This window comes from Nicotiana tabacum, chromosome 15, assembly GCF_000715075.1.
Source record: "Nicotiana tabacum cultivar K326 chromosome 15, ASM71507v2, whole genome shotgun sequence".
Taxonomy (NCBI): domain Eukaryota; kingdom Viridiplantae; phylum Streptophyta; class Magnoliopsida; order Solanales; family Solanaceae; genus Nicotiana; species Nicotiana tabacum.
In genome coordinates this window covers 123,626,851-123,642,979 of record NC_134094.1, presented here as the reverse complement: position 1 = coordinate 123,642,979, position 16,129 = coordinate 123,626,851, and the positions used below count along the sequence as shown (strand labels likewise).

The window sequence follows — 16,129 nt, the reverse complement described above, 5'->3', positions numbered from 1 at the left end:
TGTTACATATCTTGTGATCAACAATTACCTTTGATTTTATAGAAAGAGTAGCTTCTGTGTAGAAAAATGTCAAGTCTGTCATTGTCCTCTTATTTAATACAAAAATTCATCATTTGCTGCTTTTTGTGGACCTTTTAAACGTGCCCGGGAATGAGTCAATTGCCACTATACAGTAGCTTCTGCCAAAATACATGGGACCATTATCATTTATTTTCTGATCAAGTTGTTGGACTGGAGGTGCCACATAAATTGTCATTTGCAAGAAGCAAAATATCAGCACACACTTACCCACCCACTCCTCAACAAATTAAGAAAAAAAAAAAAAAAGAAAGAAAAAGAAAAAGAAAAAGAAAAAAAAGGAATCTTATGTTTGTTCCTTACCAACAAAATCAAAAATCTCAAAGAAAGCACTAGTTAAATAATAAGGTGATATTGTGCTTGACTAATGACCGTTAAGCTGTTTCATTTAGTTAACATTTCCCTAATTTGAGCAGTAAGTGTGTATTTGAAAGAAAATAAACTTACAAATGCTTCTTGTTTTTCTGCGTTGTCAAATATTTTGGAACAAATTCAGTTTAACAAATTAAATGACAAATAACATGGACGGTGGTAGTATTTCCGAAAACATGCAATTAGCCACTGACCTTAGCTAGGAGACCTAAATCTATAGCTTGTATGCAACATTAGCTAAGCTAGAATATCCACAGCTAAAATGTACCTAGGAGAATTCCTTAGCCAAATATATCTTTAGCGTCAATGTTAATTTGGCACTTTTATTAAAGAAATTTTGCGTTAGCTAGGGATTGCCTGATGATGATGAGGGACAAAGACACTTGGAAAATGTTCCACTCCCATCTTCCCCACCTAAGAAGCTTGATTTAAAATCCTTTGAAATAAAAAACCAAGTTCTGATTTGCATTGGTCATTTGGAAATGCTATCACAGTGGCACCATTGAATCGTGTGACCGTCTTGTTTGAAATTTTGAGTTGTTAGAGAGCACACTCTTTTATTTGCTTAATTATATCTTCGACATGAGAAAACACTTTTATTTACTTAACTATCTTCGGCATTTTTTTTTTTAAAGAAATAGCTATTCCTGCATTCACGAGTAAGTCAAACTGCTTGTAGTTGTATAAAGTTTCCTTGCCATAGACATTTATGACGATGATTTTGCTAAAAGCTCTTTTCCCACCTTATTAGCTGAGAAATGGAAAATGTATTTGCATATTCTGTTCATTAGTGTCAAGTAAAGTAAGATGTATGCTGTCTTACCCCTACCCTAGAAGGGCAGAGAGGTTGTTTCCAATAGACCCTCGGCACCTTATTAGTTAAGAAATGGAAAATGTATCTGCACATTCTGTTCATTAGTGCCAAGTAAAGTTTACTCACTTTTGCACTTTCAGTAAGTCAAAATTTCAGTCTTGCTCATCTTCAAGCCAAACAGGCGATTGCTTTCTTTGACAGTATGTGGAAATCATGTCCTTATGAAAGTAGTATGCAGCTTTATGTTGGAAGCTAGCAAATATATCATAACTCTAAATTCAATGACAAGAAGTATATATCATGTTGTATTCTCTGTTAATACGATTTTCCTTTGGAATCATTTGAGATAGGTCATGTTACAAAGAAATAGTTAATTATTTTGAGAGAAGCTAATTTATTGAAGCTAGCTGCATTAGCTCAAAGATAACATTTTTCTCCAAGCTATTCCCTATTACCTAAGTACTATTTAATTTTCTCAATCTAATCAGTAAATGCAGCACATCTTATATACTCAATTTATCAACCTGTTCCTTTTTATAATTGATAGATTTTGCACCGAAATCCTATTCAATGGTATTGAAGGAGAGCTCCATATTAAGCTTCTACTAATAAAAAACCTGTGCTATATACTTACCTAATAGTATCGATGCGTTGGTACGATTAGATGTGGTAACTAATTGAGATAATCATGATAGCCCATCTGATAAGCAGAGAAATTTTCCGGTCTTGGATTCATCTAACAAGTTCTTTATTATAGAATACCAATTATTAAGACACACATACATGTAGAAAAAGAGAGAACAATACATAGGATGCAGTTCCAACACTGATCTTAAATTGCTTCTTACAACACCATATACTAGTCTCCGCAGCTAGTTGTGCTGAGGCCTGTTTTTACTACCTGTTTTTACTCAAAGAGGCTACGAGGTTATCTTTTGTGAAGTAGTATTCTCCGCAGCTAGTTGTGGTGAGGCCTGTGAAAATAAAACTGCAGTAGGGGTCATTGTTTGATACTGCGAAGGAAATGGTGGAGCTGAATGTTGAGCGTAGTACACCTGATCATGCGTAGGGTGAGAATATTCATAGCTTAAATTAGCATTGGCAGTGGAAACAGCAGCCAGTGGCTGTGATGGAGGAGAAAACTGGGGAAAACCACAATATTGTTGCTGAAATTGACTAGTAGGAACTTGAAGAAATCTTGGAGTAGCTGGGGTGGCTGTTCTGTAGTCATTTGCAGCCATTTCAGGTTTGGAAGATGTAACTGTAGCATCAGCTATATTAGATTGCATTGTCATTTGCGGGACAGGAATCAAATACAATTGATATTGCCGATCCATTTGTTGATGAAGTGGTTGCTGGGATGGAGTTACATACATTGGACAGTAAGGTGGAATTGTTATTGAACCTGTTGCAGTATGTTGGATGTAATGGGCGCCGGGTGAAATGAAGTGTGGTTGCTGGTACAGATTTTGCTGGGAAGCCTGTATGACTACAGATTCTTGAACTTGTTGCATCTGACTTTGAGAGTTTGTGTCGCTACTTTTATTCCTGGAATCAGTTACTGCAAGAGGAAGGCTGTTTTCAACACCTGTTGCTGGAGATGCTTCTTGGTAAATCGTGTGTTTTGCGAGTGAAGTAGCTGAGGCAATGCTGCTATCACTGAAAGGCAAAATGTTGGCAAATTATACAAAAGATATCTTAGTTGACAAAGTTAAAAAACTTTTTCAGTATTCTACACTAAAACATGCTTAGGGCTGTTCATTTGGATCGGATATCCGAACCGATCCGTTCAATTTCGGATTTCGGATTGGATCGGATTTCGGATTGTGTTTATTAAAATTTCGGATTCGGATTGGTATAATTTTAATCCGATCCGATCCGATCCGAAATCCGAAATTATTAGGGCATGCATAAATTCTAAACTTTAATTCGGATAATTAGTACTTCCTTTATATTTTCCTCCAAGTTATTACCTTTACAATTGATGGATTTAGCTCTATTGGCACCATAGTACTCTCATAATTGTATAAACATGAATTTTTCTTACTGTATTGCCTCTTTTACAAAGAAAATATACATATGAGTTTGGAACTTTGAGGCATAATAATCCGATCCGAAATCCGAAAATCCGATCCGATCCGATCCAAACTTTAAAATCCGATCCGATCCGATATTAATTCGGATCGGATTGTATTTTCTAGAATCCGAAATCCGAAAATCCGATCCGATCCATACACAGCCAAATAGGTGGAGCAACAAAGACCTTTTCTTCTTTTCTGGGATTATGACTACTCTTTATGGGTTACTTCGACTTTTGATATGATTCTTATAATCTCCCTACATAACTTGTCAGCAAATCTATCTTCATAAGGTAGGGGTAAGGTCTGCGTACACACTATACTCCCCAGACCCACTATGTAGGATTATACTGGGTATGGTATGTTGTTATTGTATAACTTGCATTGTTAGCAAAATGAACAAAGATGTAACGGCCCAATGTGACACCCTAGGCGAATCCCACATCGACAAAACACGAGAGAGATGTTAGATATATAAGTAAGCAAACCTTAGACACTACCGACGCGTTTTAAGCCGTGCGGGCTTGGGCCCAAAGCGCACAATATCACTAGTGAGCGGGGCTTGTGACACCCTAGGCAAATCCCACGTCGACAAAACACGGGAGGGATGTTGGGTATATAAGTAAACAAACCTTAGACGCGTTTTAAAGCCGTGCGGGCCTAGGCCCAAAACGGACAATATCACTAGTGGGCTAGGCTCTTACAAAAGAGGACATTCATACCTTGCTACAGAATCAGGTGATGGCAAGTTGTAACCAGCACATTTTGAATCAGGTGATGGTAAGCTATAACCATCTCCATTTTTCTTCTGAATTGATAGTGACCTCAATAGGAGTTTCCGGAGCCTAGTAGGTGCACCGTGATCTGTTTTCTCATCATCATTAGCAGCTGCAGATTTCACAAAACCGGCTGATAACATAGCATCTGCACCACCAATTACAGTAGGAAGAGCTGGTGCTACAGCTGCATGCAAATGATTATAACCATCATCCAGTTTTTGTTCATTTGAAGCGACATTAATATGTGAGAACCGTTCATATAACCCAAGAATCTGATCCTGGAATGTCGCCTTCATGTGATTATCTTCAACTTTAACCGCAACAGGAAGTAGATTTCCGATAGATTGAGAGGAAACAGTGGACTCAAATGATGAGGTTGTATTAACCAAAGGTGAATCAGGCATTGTAGAATGCACTTCTTGGATAGCATTCGTGGCCAGATCTGCAAAAGAATCATTCTCTGGAATGTTGTGACGTTCCAGCAAATTATCTACTACAGCTGAATCAGAGAGACCTCTGGAAATAAAGCCAGCATTGTTAAAAGCATCAACGAACCACGTTTCGGACTTGGCATCATCAAGAAGGCAACCCATAGAGGCTACAGTTTCTATCTTTTCAAGAAACAGGAATAAGCGAAGACGAGAAGGTTTCAAATTAGGTGAAACCAACATTGCGCGATCATATGCTTCAATCATATGTTGCAAGTCCTCATCTGTGGTAACTGATACAAGTGAGTCAAGGTCTTCATTAGGAAGCTGATACTTGAAAGTGAACTTGTTGCCGTTGAGGAGGGTGTGTGAAAGGCGAGCATGGACGTCAGAGAGGGAGGAGAGGCGATCCACCACCACAATACGAGTGTCACCTCCAATATAACATAGTGATTTATCGTGGGGACGGGGGATAATGTGACCCCCGTAGCTGCACATGAGGCGTAGCTTGGCACCAGGGACGGGTGGCAGAGGCCCACCCCTTGTATTGTTAAGGCGGGAGCATGAGGAGGAGCGGTTAGAATCCAGATAGTTTTGCTGGAAAACAGTAACTGGAAAGGCAGTTGGATGAGAGGCCAGTGGATCCATTGATTTTAGGTAGAAAGTTTACTTAAAGATGAGCTGAAATTCTGTGGACTTAATTGAGGAGAAGCAATGTAAAACAGTAGTACCAAGCCCTGTAAAATTCTTTTGTACTGACTATAGAAGCTTAGGTTAAATAATGCAAGTGATAGTTGTGGTTTTACCTTTCATCAAAGGCCAACAGCAAGCATATGATGAGGGAAAATGAAGTTAAAAACACTTCCTAGCAACGGCTAAATAATAAAGCATGGAACTTGATTTTATACAGCTTTATTTTACTCTAGTTCTTGCCAAAGTACTAATAGGACTTATGTAATCTTGAGTGGTTATGTAAACATTAACTAGTTGTAACTTGTTGTAACATGTTATTTATTCACAGTTACTAGTACCAGTTTCGTGATTGAGTTTTAAATGAATTGATAGTATTAAAAATATCTATACATATCCATTCTCCCGAGAAGGAAACAACAAGTAGTAGTGGCATAAATAAGAAGTTAATTAACTTCACAATGGCATACAAATCTTTGCATTGTTTATATACATAAATATACTTTTAACTACTTTATTCAGGATCATTGCATAATTGCAAAATAAAAATTTATTGTGTTAAATATTTACATCAAATCAACAAATGCATGGTACTGATTTTTTATATACATTTTTATTATTTATCCATGATCTTATATACGTTGTCATCAATTTATGACTTAACGATAATATATTTAATGTGATTTAATGTAAAGATCAATGTGTAAATAAATTTAATTATTTGCAAATTAATGTGCAATGTATGAGTAGTTGCGAGGTATATATAGTGGAGGGTATTAGAAGCAATCCTAACTTCCACGAAACATTTGCTTTCGTGCGGCGGCCTTAAGATTTGAGAAGTTGTAGTGACTGCGTGAAAACCCAAGAAGCATTCACAGTGAAGAATGTTTTTTCCCAAATAATTTTAATAAGAGGCTCTCATTGTTCTTGGATTCATGAAAAGCGGCTAAAATCATGGTCTGAGATGGCTTTTCCTTTATTTTTATTATCCATTTGTATTATATTGTTACTTTAAATGCAATATTCGTTTTGATTGTTACTTAAATTTTATTGTATTGTATCATTAAATTGGTTATCGTACGTAATGACGAAAAATGTCGCTTTATATAACGACTGATTTGGTATGATCACGTCGTTACCTTGCCTTTTCTCTCATCTTGCCCTTCGTTGTTATTAAATTAACTTATTTTTTCTTTTACCAAACCTACATAATAGTTCTATCCCGAAGAAAATAGTACTCCCAACTTTTATAGGATCTATTCATAATTGAGTTAAGACTTAAGAGCGGCATTAAGTTTGGGAAAACACACAAAAAGGAGAAGATAGAAAAAAAAAAATTAACAGAAAAGCAAAACGATCACGGGATAATATAACAGTGGCACGGAATATTTTTGAATCTATGCACATCTAAATTATGTTTCTTATACATTATACCAAACAATCCCCAGTGATTGTCAAGCCGTGAAAATAGCCTCTTACCGAAATGCAGGGTAAGACTGCGTACAATAGACCCTTGTGTTCCGGCCCTTCCTCAGACCCCGCGTATAGCGGGAGCTTAGTGCACCGGGCTGCCCTTTAATCCCTAGTGATTGTCAACAGTTATGTGGCAAGTGCTTTTGTGTGACTGACAAAAAGAAGCAACAATTGTCCCTCATGTACATACTTGGGGGCAACATTCCTTCTTCAAGTACAAGGGAAGCTATAGATATTATATGAAAGTGGAACCACTTGAATATAAATTTTACATAGAAAACCAAATAGGTGAAACTTATTAGTTACAAAACCAGAGTAACCTTCCAAATAAGACACTCATATCTTATAGGCTAGACTCTGAATATACCCTCCGTGAACTTGTTATGCCATTAACAACTTCTAGAGTGGATGATTTGCATATTCCAAATCAGTTGCCTTCCTTTCATTTCTTATAGATTGACAGTGGAGATCCCTGGTAAAACTTGTCGTGGTATCCAAGAAGTATAGAACAATCGACATTACACAGCAACCTACAAACATGGGTATCGGCCCAAATATCCAAAGGAAGAGAGGAAACGACAAATAAAATGCTCGTAGTCCCAGTGACCAAAACATGCTCCCTCGGTTCAAATTCATCGCGACATACTCTATAGATTCAGATCTGTCTTTGAATGTAGGCAAAGTAGCTAAGAAGCTAACATGGGCATAGTACCTGATGGATTGAACATTGCAGAGAAATGCAACAAGAAAGCAAAGCAAGATGGTAAAAAACTTTATAGAAGACATCATAGGAGTTTTATTCCCAAACAGTAGCTCCGAGTATGTAAAGCTTGATTTGTTGCTCACAAATACGCTAATGATTGAGCTGAGAGTAATTGCAGTCGTCGCCAAAAGGGTAGATGCCATAATGTTGTTGCGTATAGTTTGAACTGCCAGAACTCCGTTCTTTATTGGATCCTGGATACAGTTCCCTCAAAGTCAATTGACAATCCATACCAAACTGATGGTCAATTAATACTGATTGTTCTTCTACTAGAAGAGAGCATAATAATATGCTTATTAATCTATAGCACATCAGCGGAGGAAAAAAAAATAGAAATGCAAAACTTCGTCATTGATAATTTTTTTAGATAATCGACATAATACATCCATGTTGGATAATTTCTGCAAATCAGAAGCTGGTTTATTTTTTCTTTTCACATTTTAGACTCTCTTCCTCCTTCCTTTTGGCAGAGAGTAAACCATGCAATGTTCCAACTAGTAGTATCTGGCTGACTGCCAAATATATTGAAAAAAAAGTTATATAAACCAACTCGACAAAAGTTGCTTCCAGTTAGTATTCCACGAGAACCAGAATACTCGTTTCTCATAATCAATTATATTTAAAACTTATACGATGTATACAAACTTATTCCACAATCATGTTAGTTTGATAACTTTCTGCAATCACATACTCTTCTAGTATATTGCAATTACAATGCAATATTTCCAACTGAAATGAGGCAGCATTGAAGGCATTACACATACTCAAAATGCCAGTCAAACTTTCTTATTAAGGAAAAGGTTTCTCACAGGAGCCAAAAATAATTCCACCACAGAAAGTTCATTTATTGAAAACTAAAATATGCAGCAATACTCTATATCACTATATGAGTTGATCAAAGACCAACTAGCTGAAAAGATTCCTCTTATGTTTATTGAATGCATAATTTTCTCTTCCACTAAAGATTCACGTTCATGCTCTTTGATTGTTTAAATAAATTCATATTATTAATTGATTCATCTCTTCAGTTACCAGGAAAAGAAGCATGACCAGATATTCCTTTTTTAAAAATATATCTATCTCAATGGTGATGGAAGATTCTTAATCAGCATCATAGAAAGTATAAGTACATTAAACACTAAATAAAAATAAAATGGAACATATGAAAGATTAAGGAAAGAAGAGCAATTGCATGAGACTTATTAGGATAGATCTTTGAGAAGAAAAGGAACTCTTGAAGGAAACTAAATGCTATTACAGAAGGCCTGCAGTTCAATTCTAGTAGAAAAACTTCACGGTTAATCAAAACAAGTCTTGCATAGCAAAAAACGAGACTAGAGGGGGGATCTTCAGGAAATGGTAAGATAACACTTGCAGCGACAAGCACTTTCTATTCAGTGAACTACATAAAACAAGGATAGATATTACACTATATGTGGTTATTCACTTTGTGTATTACTTAGAGGAAGTAAATAGCAAAATAGTGGAAAGCGGAGATGTTGTAGTCAAGTTTAACATGAGGCCTTAAGTTCTCTTGCTCAATAGCACACTGCAAAAATCACCAAACTAGGCATTAAAAAACATATTCAAAAATTAGGCCTTTGTTAATACTAGCTCCCTAAGATGAGAATCATTCAAGCACTTGTTTTTCCACTTTCTCAGAACTACCCTTTGCAGCTTTATATTCCGCAGCTGCTCAATCTTTCACTTTGAAAAACCAAAACTTGGATATCATGGACTTCCTCACTTTCTAAATTGCACTTTCCCCATTTTTAGCATTTCCATATCAATCATCGAGACAATCGATCAATCCAGCTGGTTAGCTTGGACTATAATATTTCTTTTACAATGCGAAATTCCGAGGGTCAGGGGCGCACGAAATAAAAGCTTAACAAGGATTCGAACCATGAAAGCAGCCACTGCATTAGGGCAAACTGCATACATCACTTGTGCACCGGGCTAACCCTATATTAGCTGGGTTGGTAATGTTATTCTTCTTTCATTCGATTTACCTAGACTAGCTAATTACAACATTCTTTTCTACAGTTTGAATCTTTAAGCAGCTCAAATCATAATGCTAAACTGTACTTAGAGAGTAATTATTACACTGCAAAAATAACCCCAAAATTTGAAACCATAATTTCATCAATATCTCGGACATAAAAAAGAAAACTAAAAGAGGAGAGAAAGGAGACTAACAGTCATAACGGAGAGGACCCAATTATGGCGAGACTCAGAATTAATTCCAATGACTGTTCTTCTTGGATACCGAATTATAGTGAACATAAGCCAAGCATGGTATGATAGAAAAATAGCCAGCCCAAGAGGCACAAGCGCATAATCAAGTTGATGTTCCTCCATTTTCCTCCCCTGTAATCACTAATTAGTGTGCAGATCAAGATATATATCACCAGAATCAAAGAGCTGTACTTAGGAATTTAAATCACTAGTTGCGTACTACTTCCTACTTGTCCGGAAACAGTGGCGTGGGTGCAAGATCAGTCGAATCCACTGCTCTTTGCTTCAAACCATCTATTTGTCAAAAAGAAATTCATAAAATATTCCTAATTTTTTCTGTTGTTATATTCTTATCATTAATTATTTATTTTTAAATTATTTTTCAAGATTTTTAAAAATTTATCAGTATTATTATAAAATATATACTTTATTTATTTTTACTTAAAAAGAAACATAAAGTAAAAAGTGAATAACTATAAGTGAAGGGAGGGAGTAATCTATACCTGTACACTCTTTAGTGAGAACAATTATAAAAGATTGTAAATTGCGACTAAATATTTTTATTTAACAGAGGAGCAAGAATCTTTAAAGTCAAATGATATAATTGGGAGCAAGTATTTATTTAAAAAATTTCAGCTGAAACTAACAATTGACAAACTACAAAGTGTCACGTTCACAAGTGACACAACCGACAATAGACAAAGTTTTATAGTGTTCACATAGTATAAGGAGAAGTTGTGCCTTGTAAAAGTGAAAGTCATTACAAAAGGCAATAACCTGCCAAAAGAGAAACGTGCAAGTGAAAGTCATCGGACAGATAGGGTAAGGCTATTTTGTTTTTTTTACTATACTGTTTTCACATGTTATGATTGAGGGAAATTGAAGTTCAATTTAGGATTTATTTAGGAGAAGGAATGAGAGTCACCTGGCTCAGTTAAAACTCATGCGAGCAAATAATGGTTAGGATTTAAAGTTTTGAATTGATAATTATTATAACTTATAATATTTTTTTACATGATTTTCAAATATATAAATTAATTTTAATAAATTTAAATATTTTTGTTCGAATTTATAGTCAAAGTTAAAAAAAAGTTGACTCAAGATCTGAACGGTATATCATAATTAAGACGGAGGGAATGCTATCTTTGATTTTCTTTTCTCTTTTCCCTATTTTGTTATTTAAAAAAAAAATCAAGAAAGGGATTAATCATCACATAGGGTGAAAGAGGGTAAAGAAGAATAAAAACTGTTACTAAATTTTTATAGTCCATTTAGGAGTGTCAAATAAATGAATTGAACTACATTTAAATTGGTCGAATTAATAAAATGGTTAGGTCATAAATCGCCTAATATTTGTTTGAATTAAGATGTGTGGACTAAAGAATATTATCATAATTCAATTCGTTCTACTCAAAATCGTTTTGCTCATGGAGTATAACTTTTGTAGGCATAATATGTTGGGACTCTCCTGAACTTGACATTTTTTATTGAATACATACCAAAAATTATTTATGATCCTAATTACCCCTGGACATGGCAAGGAAAGTGGATACACTCTCTTTTAGACATGAAAAACAAAATTACTTTTTAGTGGTATATTTTTTAATCGTTACCATATAGTCATATATAATGATTTAATTATTCTAATTGTGTATTTTTCCTTACGTTTTCTTAATATACCGCAAATATTTACCATAATTTTTAACTTTTAATTTATTTTTCGGTGTAACGACTATTTATTTTACTGTGTATTTCTTTTACCATAAATTTTAATTTTTGATTTCTTTTTCGGTGTAATGGCTATTTATTTTACCGATATTTTCTTATCAAAAAATATGAACTGAATTTACCCTTTTTATACTCTTTTTTTTTCACTTTGTTCATCTCTTCGTCCCAACTTTTTAAAGAAGTAAATCTTTTCTTAACGCTTTCTTCTCTAACCTCATCTGGCCACGGTTAAACATATATACCCATTTCAACACCTTTCTGGTAATCTGTTTGGCTTGACTTAACTGATTTCTCCTAGAAATTTACAGGTTAATCCATCAAAGTTGTTAAGAAGTTGAAAAGATAACCATATACTAAGAGTGATTTCTAGTTATTTACAAACTAATAACTGAGGAATTTCATATATAAAAACATAGAGCTATACATAAAAACATAAAGCGGTAAAAACAGGGGTAATATCCAGAAACATAATTTAGATAAAAGTAGTAATTTACATGTTTATAGGAGAGAGATTTCCCTTTCGAAAAATCCAAAAAAGTTTAATGGACTTGGAAATTAAAAACTTGCACACTGAAGCATAATGATTTATTTATTTTACAGGCTTTGAGATAGGAATTACTATGGTATACATAAGAAAATATCTTACAAAGGGTATAATACAAGTTTTTGGAGAATGATGGGTGATGAAGGGAGAGGGAATATTGGATGTTTTTCTTTAGAGAGTTCTTCTTGATATTTTTATGTGTGTTTCTTCTTCATTCTTGCTCGTCTTATATAGCTAAGTCTTTGGAGCGGATTTTAAAACGGAATTCAAACATCTTCGAAAACCTTTATTTTTTAGCTTTGTCGGGTACTTCACTGGGCCCCATCGTCACATAACTTGAGTAGATTCCCTTTTATTTGTCACTTTATATAATTATTTTTTCCACTCAAAGACCCTAAAGTCTTTTCAGCACTACTTTATGTCTTTTTTTTTTTTTACATGTCTATTGTATTATTGTACTGATACTACTTTTCTTTTGTCTTTTCCTTCGTCTTTTTCCTCCCAATATTTCTGATTGGGGTTTTCCTGTTTGCTTCACTTTGGTATCAGAGTTAGAAGGTTTTGGTATCAGAGCTAAAAATAATTAATTTTAGTCAAGTTATATATATATATATATATATATATATATATATATATATATATATAATGGTGTCATCAAGTATGTATTTCATTTTATTTCTTCTTTAGATGTAATATATTTATTCTAACTGTTTAACTTTAATCTTCATTTAAACAAATTAGCTAAAGCTCTATTATTTTTAATCATATAATTTTTTTTAGCTAAATTAATGGAGCTCAAATTAAGATTTTATTTTATTTCTTATTTAGATGTAACGACCTTTTATCCCAACTTTATAAAGACATTCCGAAATGTATATAAAATTTTACTAGACTCTTTTTACTATTAGTTAAATATAAAATTATAGCTAAGATAATGGGTTTCAACCGTGTATTTTTATATTTTATCTTTAGATGCAATGTCGATTTGTTTTCAACTGTATATTTCTTTTCTTCGGGACCAAATATATTTTTTTTAAAAGCTTGGGTGAAACTCTATTATATTTAGCTAAATAAAAAAAAAAGTCGAAACTTTATTATTTGGGGTTGCTTCCTATAGCTTTATTTGATACCATTGAGTTATTTTGGTTAGATTCGAGTCATTTTGAGGTCGATTTGCGCGGGAAGACTTTTTTGGAGTATTGACTTGACTCGTTTAAGGTAAATATCTTGTCTAAACTTGGTTGATGCACTAGTTACTTGAGTTACTGATATTGGCTGCGTGCTAAGAGTGGCATACAAGCGAGGGGTTGAGCTCATCTGCGTGCACCGGGGTTTATCTATATTCAGGGTAGTTCTTGGGCTATGTTATGCCTTGTTTGGATATTGTGATCCTTGATATCATGCTTTATATGACTATATGACTACATAACTTCGTGAATAATGCTATAGATCATGTGTAGGATTATTTTTCTCAGTTTAAACATGATACTCAATATTGTGGGGCGTAACCGCCTAATTTGAGCTATATTTGTACACATCGCACACAACTACATATTAGTATGCTACTTTTATTAGTCTGAAAGTACATGATTTGATATCTATTGACTGTATACATGTATTCTTGTATATGCTTTTTATGTAATGGTCTGTTCGACAACACGTGAGTTATCCGTGCGAGTTGATTTTGACTATGACACATGAGTTGTCTGTGTGGATGCTTGATTATGGTACGTGAGTTATCCGTGCATCATGTGGATAAAGATCCACCCCCTAGGGTTGTCTTCTCATGTTTCTCCTTGATGACATATGCGTAGTTATGTAAAACTGATCAGTGTTGGGGTTTTGTGTATCTTCTCTATATGAAAAATTCTTTGAAGGTATAAATGATTTTACTACATATCTCCTCTATATGCTAGCTCCGTACTTATATATATGCCTTTAATGCATATCTTCTCTATATGCCATTTTTGTAGGTGAAATGTTATACAATACATATCTTCTCTATATGTCTCTCTCTATGTAATTTGACTTGTATATTTTCGCATATCTTCTCTATGTGTTGTACTATTATTCGGTTTGATGTACATGTATATCTTCTCTATGTGCATCTTGGGATTTATCTGCAGTCATGCTTAGACTCTGGTATTGTTATTGTGTATTTTGTATATATTCATGAGTTGTACAGATTTATCACGTGAGTATCATTGATAATTTTTGCCACTACCACTCCAGGTTAGTCATGATACTTATAGAGTATATGAGTCGATTGTAATTATACTACACTATGCATTTAATTGTACAGATCTAAGTGTAAGACCTAGCTGAGAGTTGTGTTGGTTCGTTGTTGAGTTGCCAAGAGATAAGGTAGAGTTGTATTCCGATCGTAGTCATTGACGTGTCTTTCCATTTATGTATTATCAGACTTGTACTCCTGTTGTAAAGCTCATGACTCTGTATTACCGATTCTGGGGAATTTTTGTATTGACACAGTCTTATTTATGATATTTGGCTTTTAGACTTGTACTTTTTTGTAATTTGTTATCTTGTTTCGTTATTGTTATGCTTGGATTGCCTAGCAAGTGAGTTAGGCACCATCATAATCGGATGGTGATTTTGGGTCGTGAGTCGTGACACATAGTTAGCATGGGGTATCCTGTGCAACTCCAAATCCGGCCAATCTATCTCTTGTCAATAATCTTTTGTATAGTACAATCAAGATGCATTCCATCCCTGCAAATTGTGATATATACCTCATAGCAGTACATGCAAAATGCACTGCTACTGAAAGGAGAGATCTTTGGAGCAGTTTGGAAAATATTCACACGTATATCAAGGGTCCTTGGTGAATTGTGGGTGACTTCAATGTCATATTGGATCCAGATGAGAAGAAATGGGGCAATACTCACAGAATGCATAAAAGTTTTGAGTTTAGTAGTTGTATGGATAATTGTGAGATTGCAGATTTGGGGTTTGTTAGACCTATATTCACTTGGTGCAACAACTGAAAAGCTAGGAAAATGATTTAGAAGAGACTCGATAGAGTTTTTGTTAATGATCTATGGTCCCAGCTATTCCAAAGTGACATGGTCAGACACCTTGCTAGGCTCAGACTGTAGGCCACTTCTTATTAAGTATCAGAAGGACCTTCAAGCTGGTATCAAATATTTTAAATTTCTTAACTTCTGGTCGAGCAACCATCCTTCATGAAACTGGTGGAAGAGGTTTGGAACACACACATTCTTGGAAATTCCTTGTGGAGGCTACATCAGAAATTGAAGCTCTTTAGTAAGGAGCTCACTCAATGGTCGAAAGAAGTTGTTGGAAATGTTTTTGATCAAGTCAACACCTGGAAAGCTGAAATGCTAAATCTAGAAGAGCTAGACACTCTTAATAACATTGATCAATCCAAAGAAGAGCTCGATAAGGGGTAGGCTGAATATATCAAGTGGTTGGGTATGCAAGATGCTCTTCTAAGACAGAAAGCTCAACAAAAATTGTTTGACGAGGGGGAGAATAACACCAAGTACTTCAATAGCTTAATTTGAAACAAAAGAAGTAGACTTCAACTTCACAGAATCAAAGATCACTGAGGCACATGGGTCCAACACCTCTTTAATCTCCAGCATCAATTCAGGGATCAAGATATTCTTAACTGTATCCCAAGTTGTATCACTGAGGAAGATAATGATCTTCTCAATGCTATTATAGATGATGAGGAAATAAGAAACCCTGTCTTTAGTATGAATGCTTCAAGTGCAGCTGGCCCGAATGGATTTAAGGGTACTTTTTATCAAAAGTGCTGGAACATTATCAAGTATGACATAATAGACTTTGTGTATGACTTCTTCAACGGCAAGGGCATGACCACATTTTATACTCACACATGCTTGATTCTCATTCCCAAAGTCGATTTCCCAACAAGCTTCTCAGAATTCAGGCCCTTTAGTTTGAGCAACTTCACCAGCAAACTTATTTCTAAGATTCTATCTAGAAGGATGAATCCTATGCTAGAGAAACTAATCTCTGATAATCAGAGTGGTTTTGTCAAAGGCAGGATGATTACAGAAAATGTGCAATTAGCATAAGAAATTGTTCACAATATAAAGCAGAACAAAAATGGAGGTAATGTGATTATTGATGTTTG

At 34.8% G+C, this 16,129-nt stretch overlaps 2 protein-coding genes across 6 annotated transcripts; both read right to left on the bottom strand.

The window, feature by feature from the left end:
• Window positions 1-1,995: 1,995 nt before the first annotated feature.
• LOC107826724 (uncharacterized) lies at window positions 1,996-5,486 on the bottom strand. The gene is made up of 2 exons (XM_016653740.2): window positions 4,065-5,486; window positions 1,996-2,923 (listed from the first exon to the last, which is right to left on the bottom strand). The coding sequence occupies exons 1-2, from the start codon at window positions 5,195-5,197 to the stop codon at window positions 2,185-2,187; spliced, it is 1,872 nt and encodes a 623-aa protein (XP_016509226.2). The 5' UTR covers window positions 5,198-5,486; the 3' UTR covers window positions 1,996-2,184.
• A 1,481-nt stretch (window positions 5,487-6,967) lies between these two features.
• Window positions 6,968-10,376, bottom strand: LOC107826726 (uncharacterized). Of its 5 annotated transcripts, none has more exons than XM_016653746.2 (3): window positions 10,217-10,376; window positions 9,675-9,845; window positions 6,968-7,669 (listed from the first exon to the last, which is right to left on the bottom strand). In XM_016653746.2, exons 2-3 carry the CDS (start codon window positions 9,834-9,836, stop codon window positions 7,112-7,114), a joined length of 720 nt encoding a protein of 239 aa, XP_016509232.1. In that variant the 5' UTR covers window positions 9,837-9,845; window positions 10,217-10,376; the 3' UTR covers window positions 6,968-7,111. The 5 variants fall into 5 exon arrangements, with proteins under 5 accessions (XP_016509232.1, XP_016509229.1, XP_016509231.1 ...); XM_016653743.2 differs by lacking the exon at window positions 10,217-10,376 and adding an exon at window positions 9,934-10,055; XM_016653745.2 differs by lacking the exon at window positions 10,217-10,376 and adding an exon at window positions 9,944-10,034.
• Window positions 10,377-16,129: the final 5,753 nt, after the last annotated feature.

Coding starts and splice junctions, on each gene's coding strand:
- LOC107826724 (XM_016653740.2), bottom strand. CDS start 5,197: ATGGATCCACTGGCCTCTCATCCAACTGCCTTTCCAGTTACTGTTTTC. Junction 2,924..4,064: donor TCACCTGATTCTGTAGCAAG/GTATGAATGTCC, acceptor TTTGCCTTTCAG/TGATAGCAGCATTGCCTCAG.
- LOC107826726 (XM_016653746.2), bottom strand. CDS start 9,836: ATGGAGGAACATCAACTTGATTATGCGCTTGTGCCTCTTGGGCTGGCT. Junction 7,670..9,674: donor GGGTCCTCTCCGTTATGACT/GTTAGTCTCCTT, acceptor AACTGTATCCAG/GATCCAATAAAGAACGGAGT.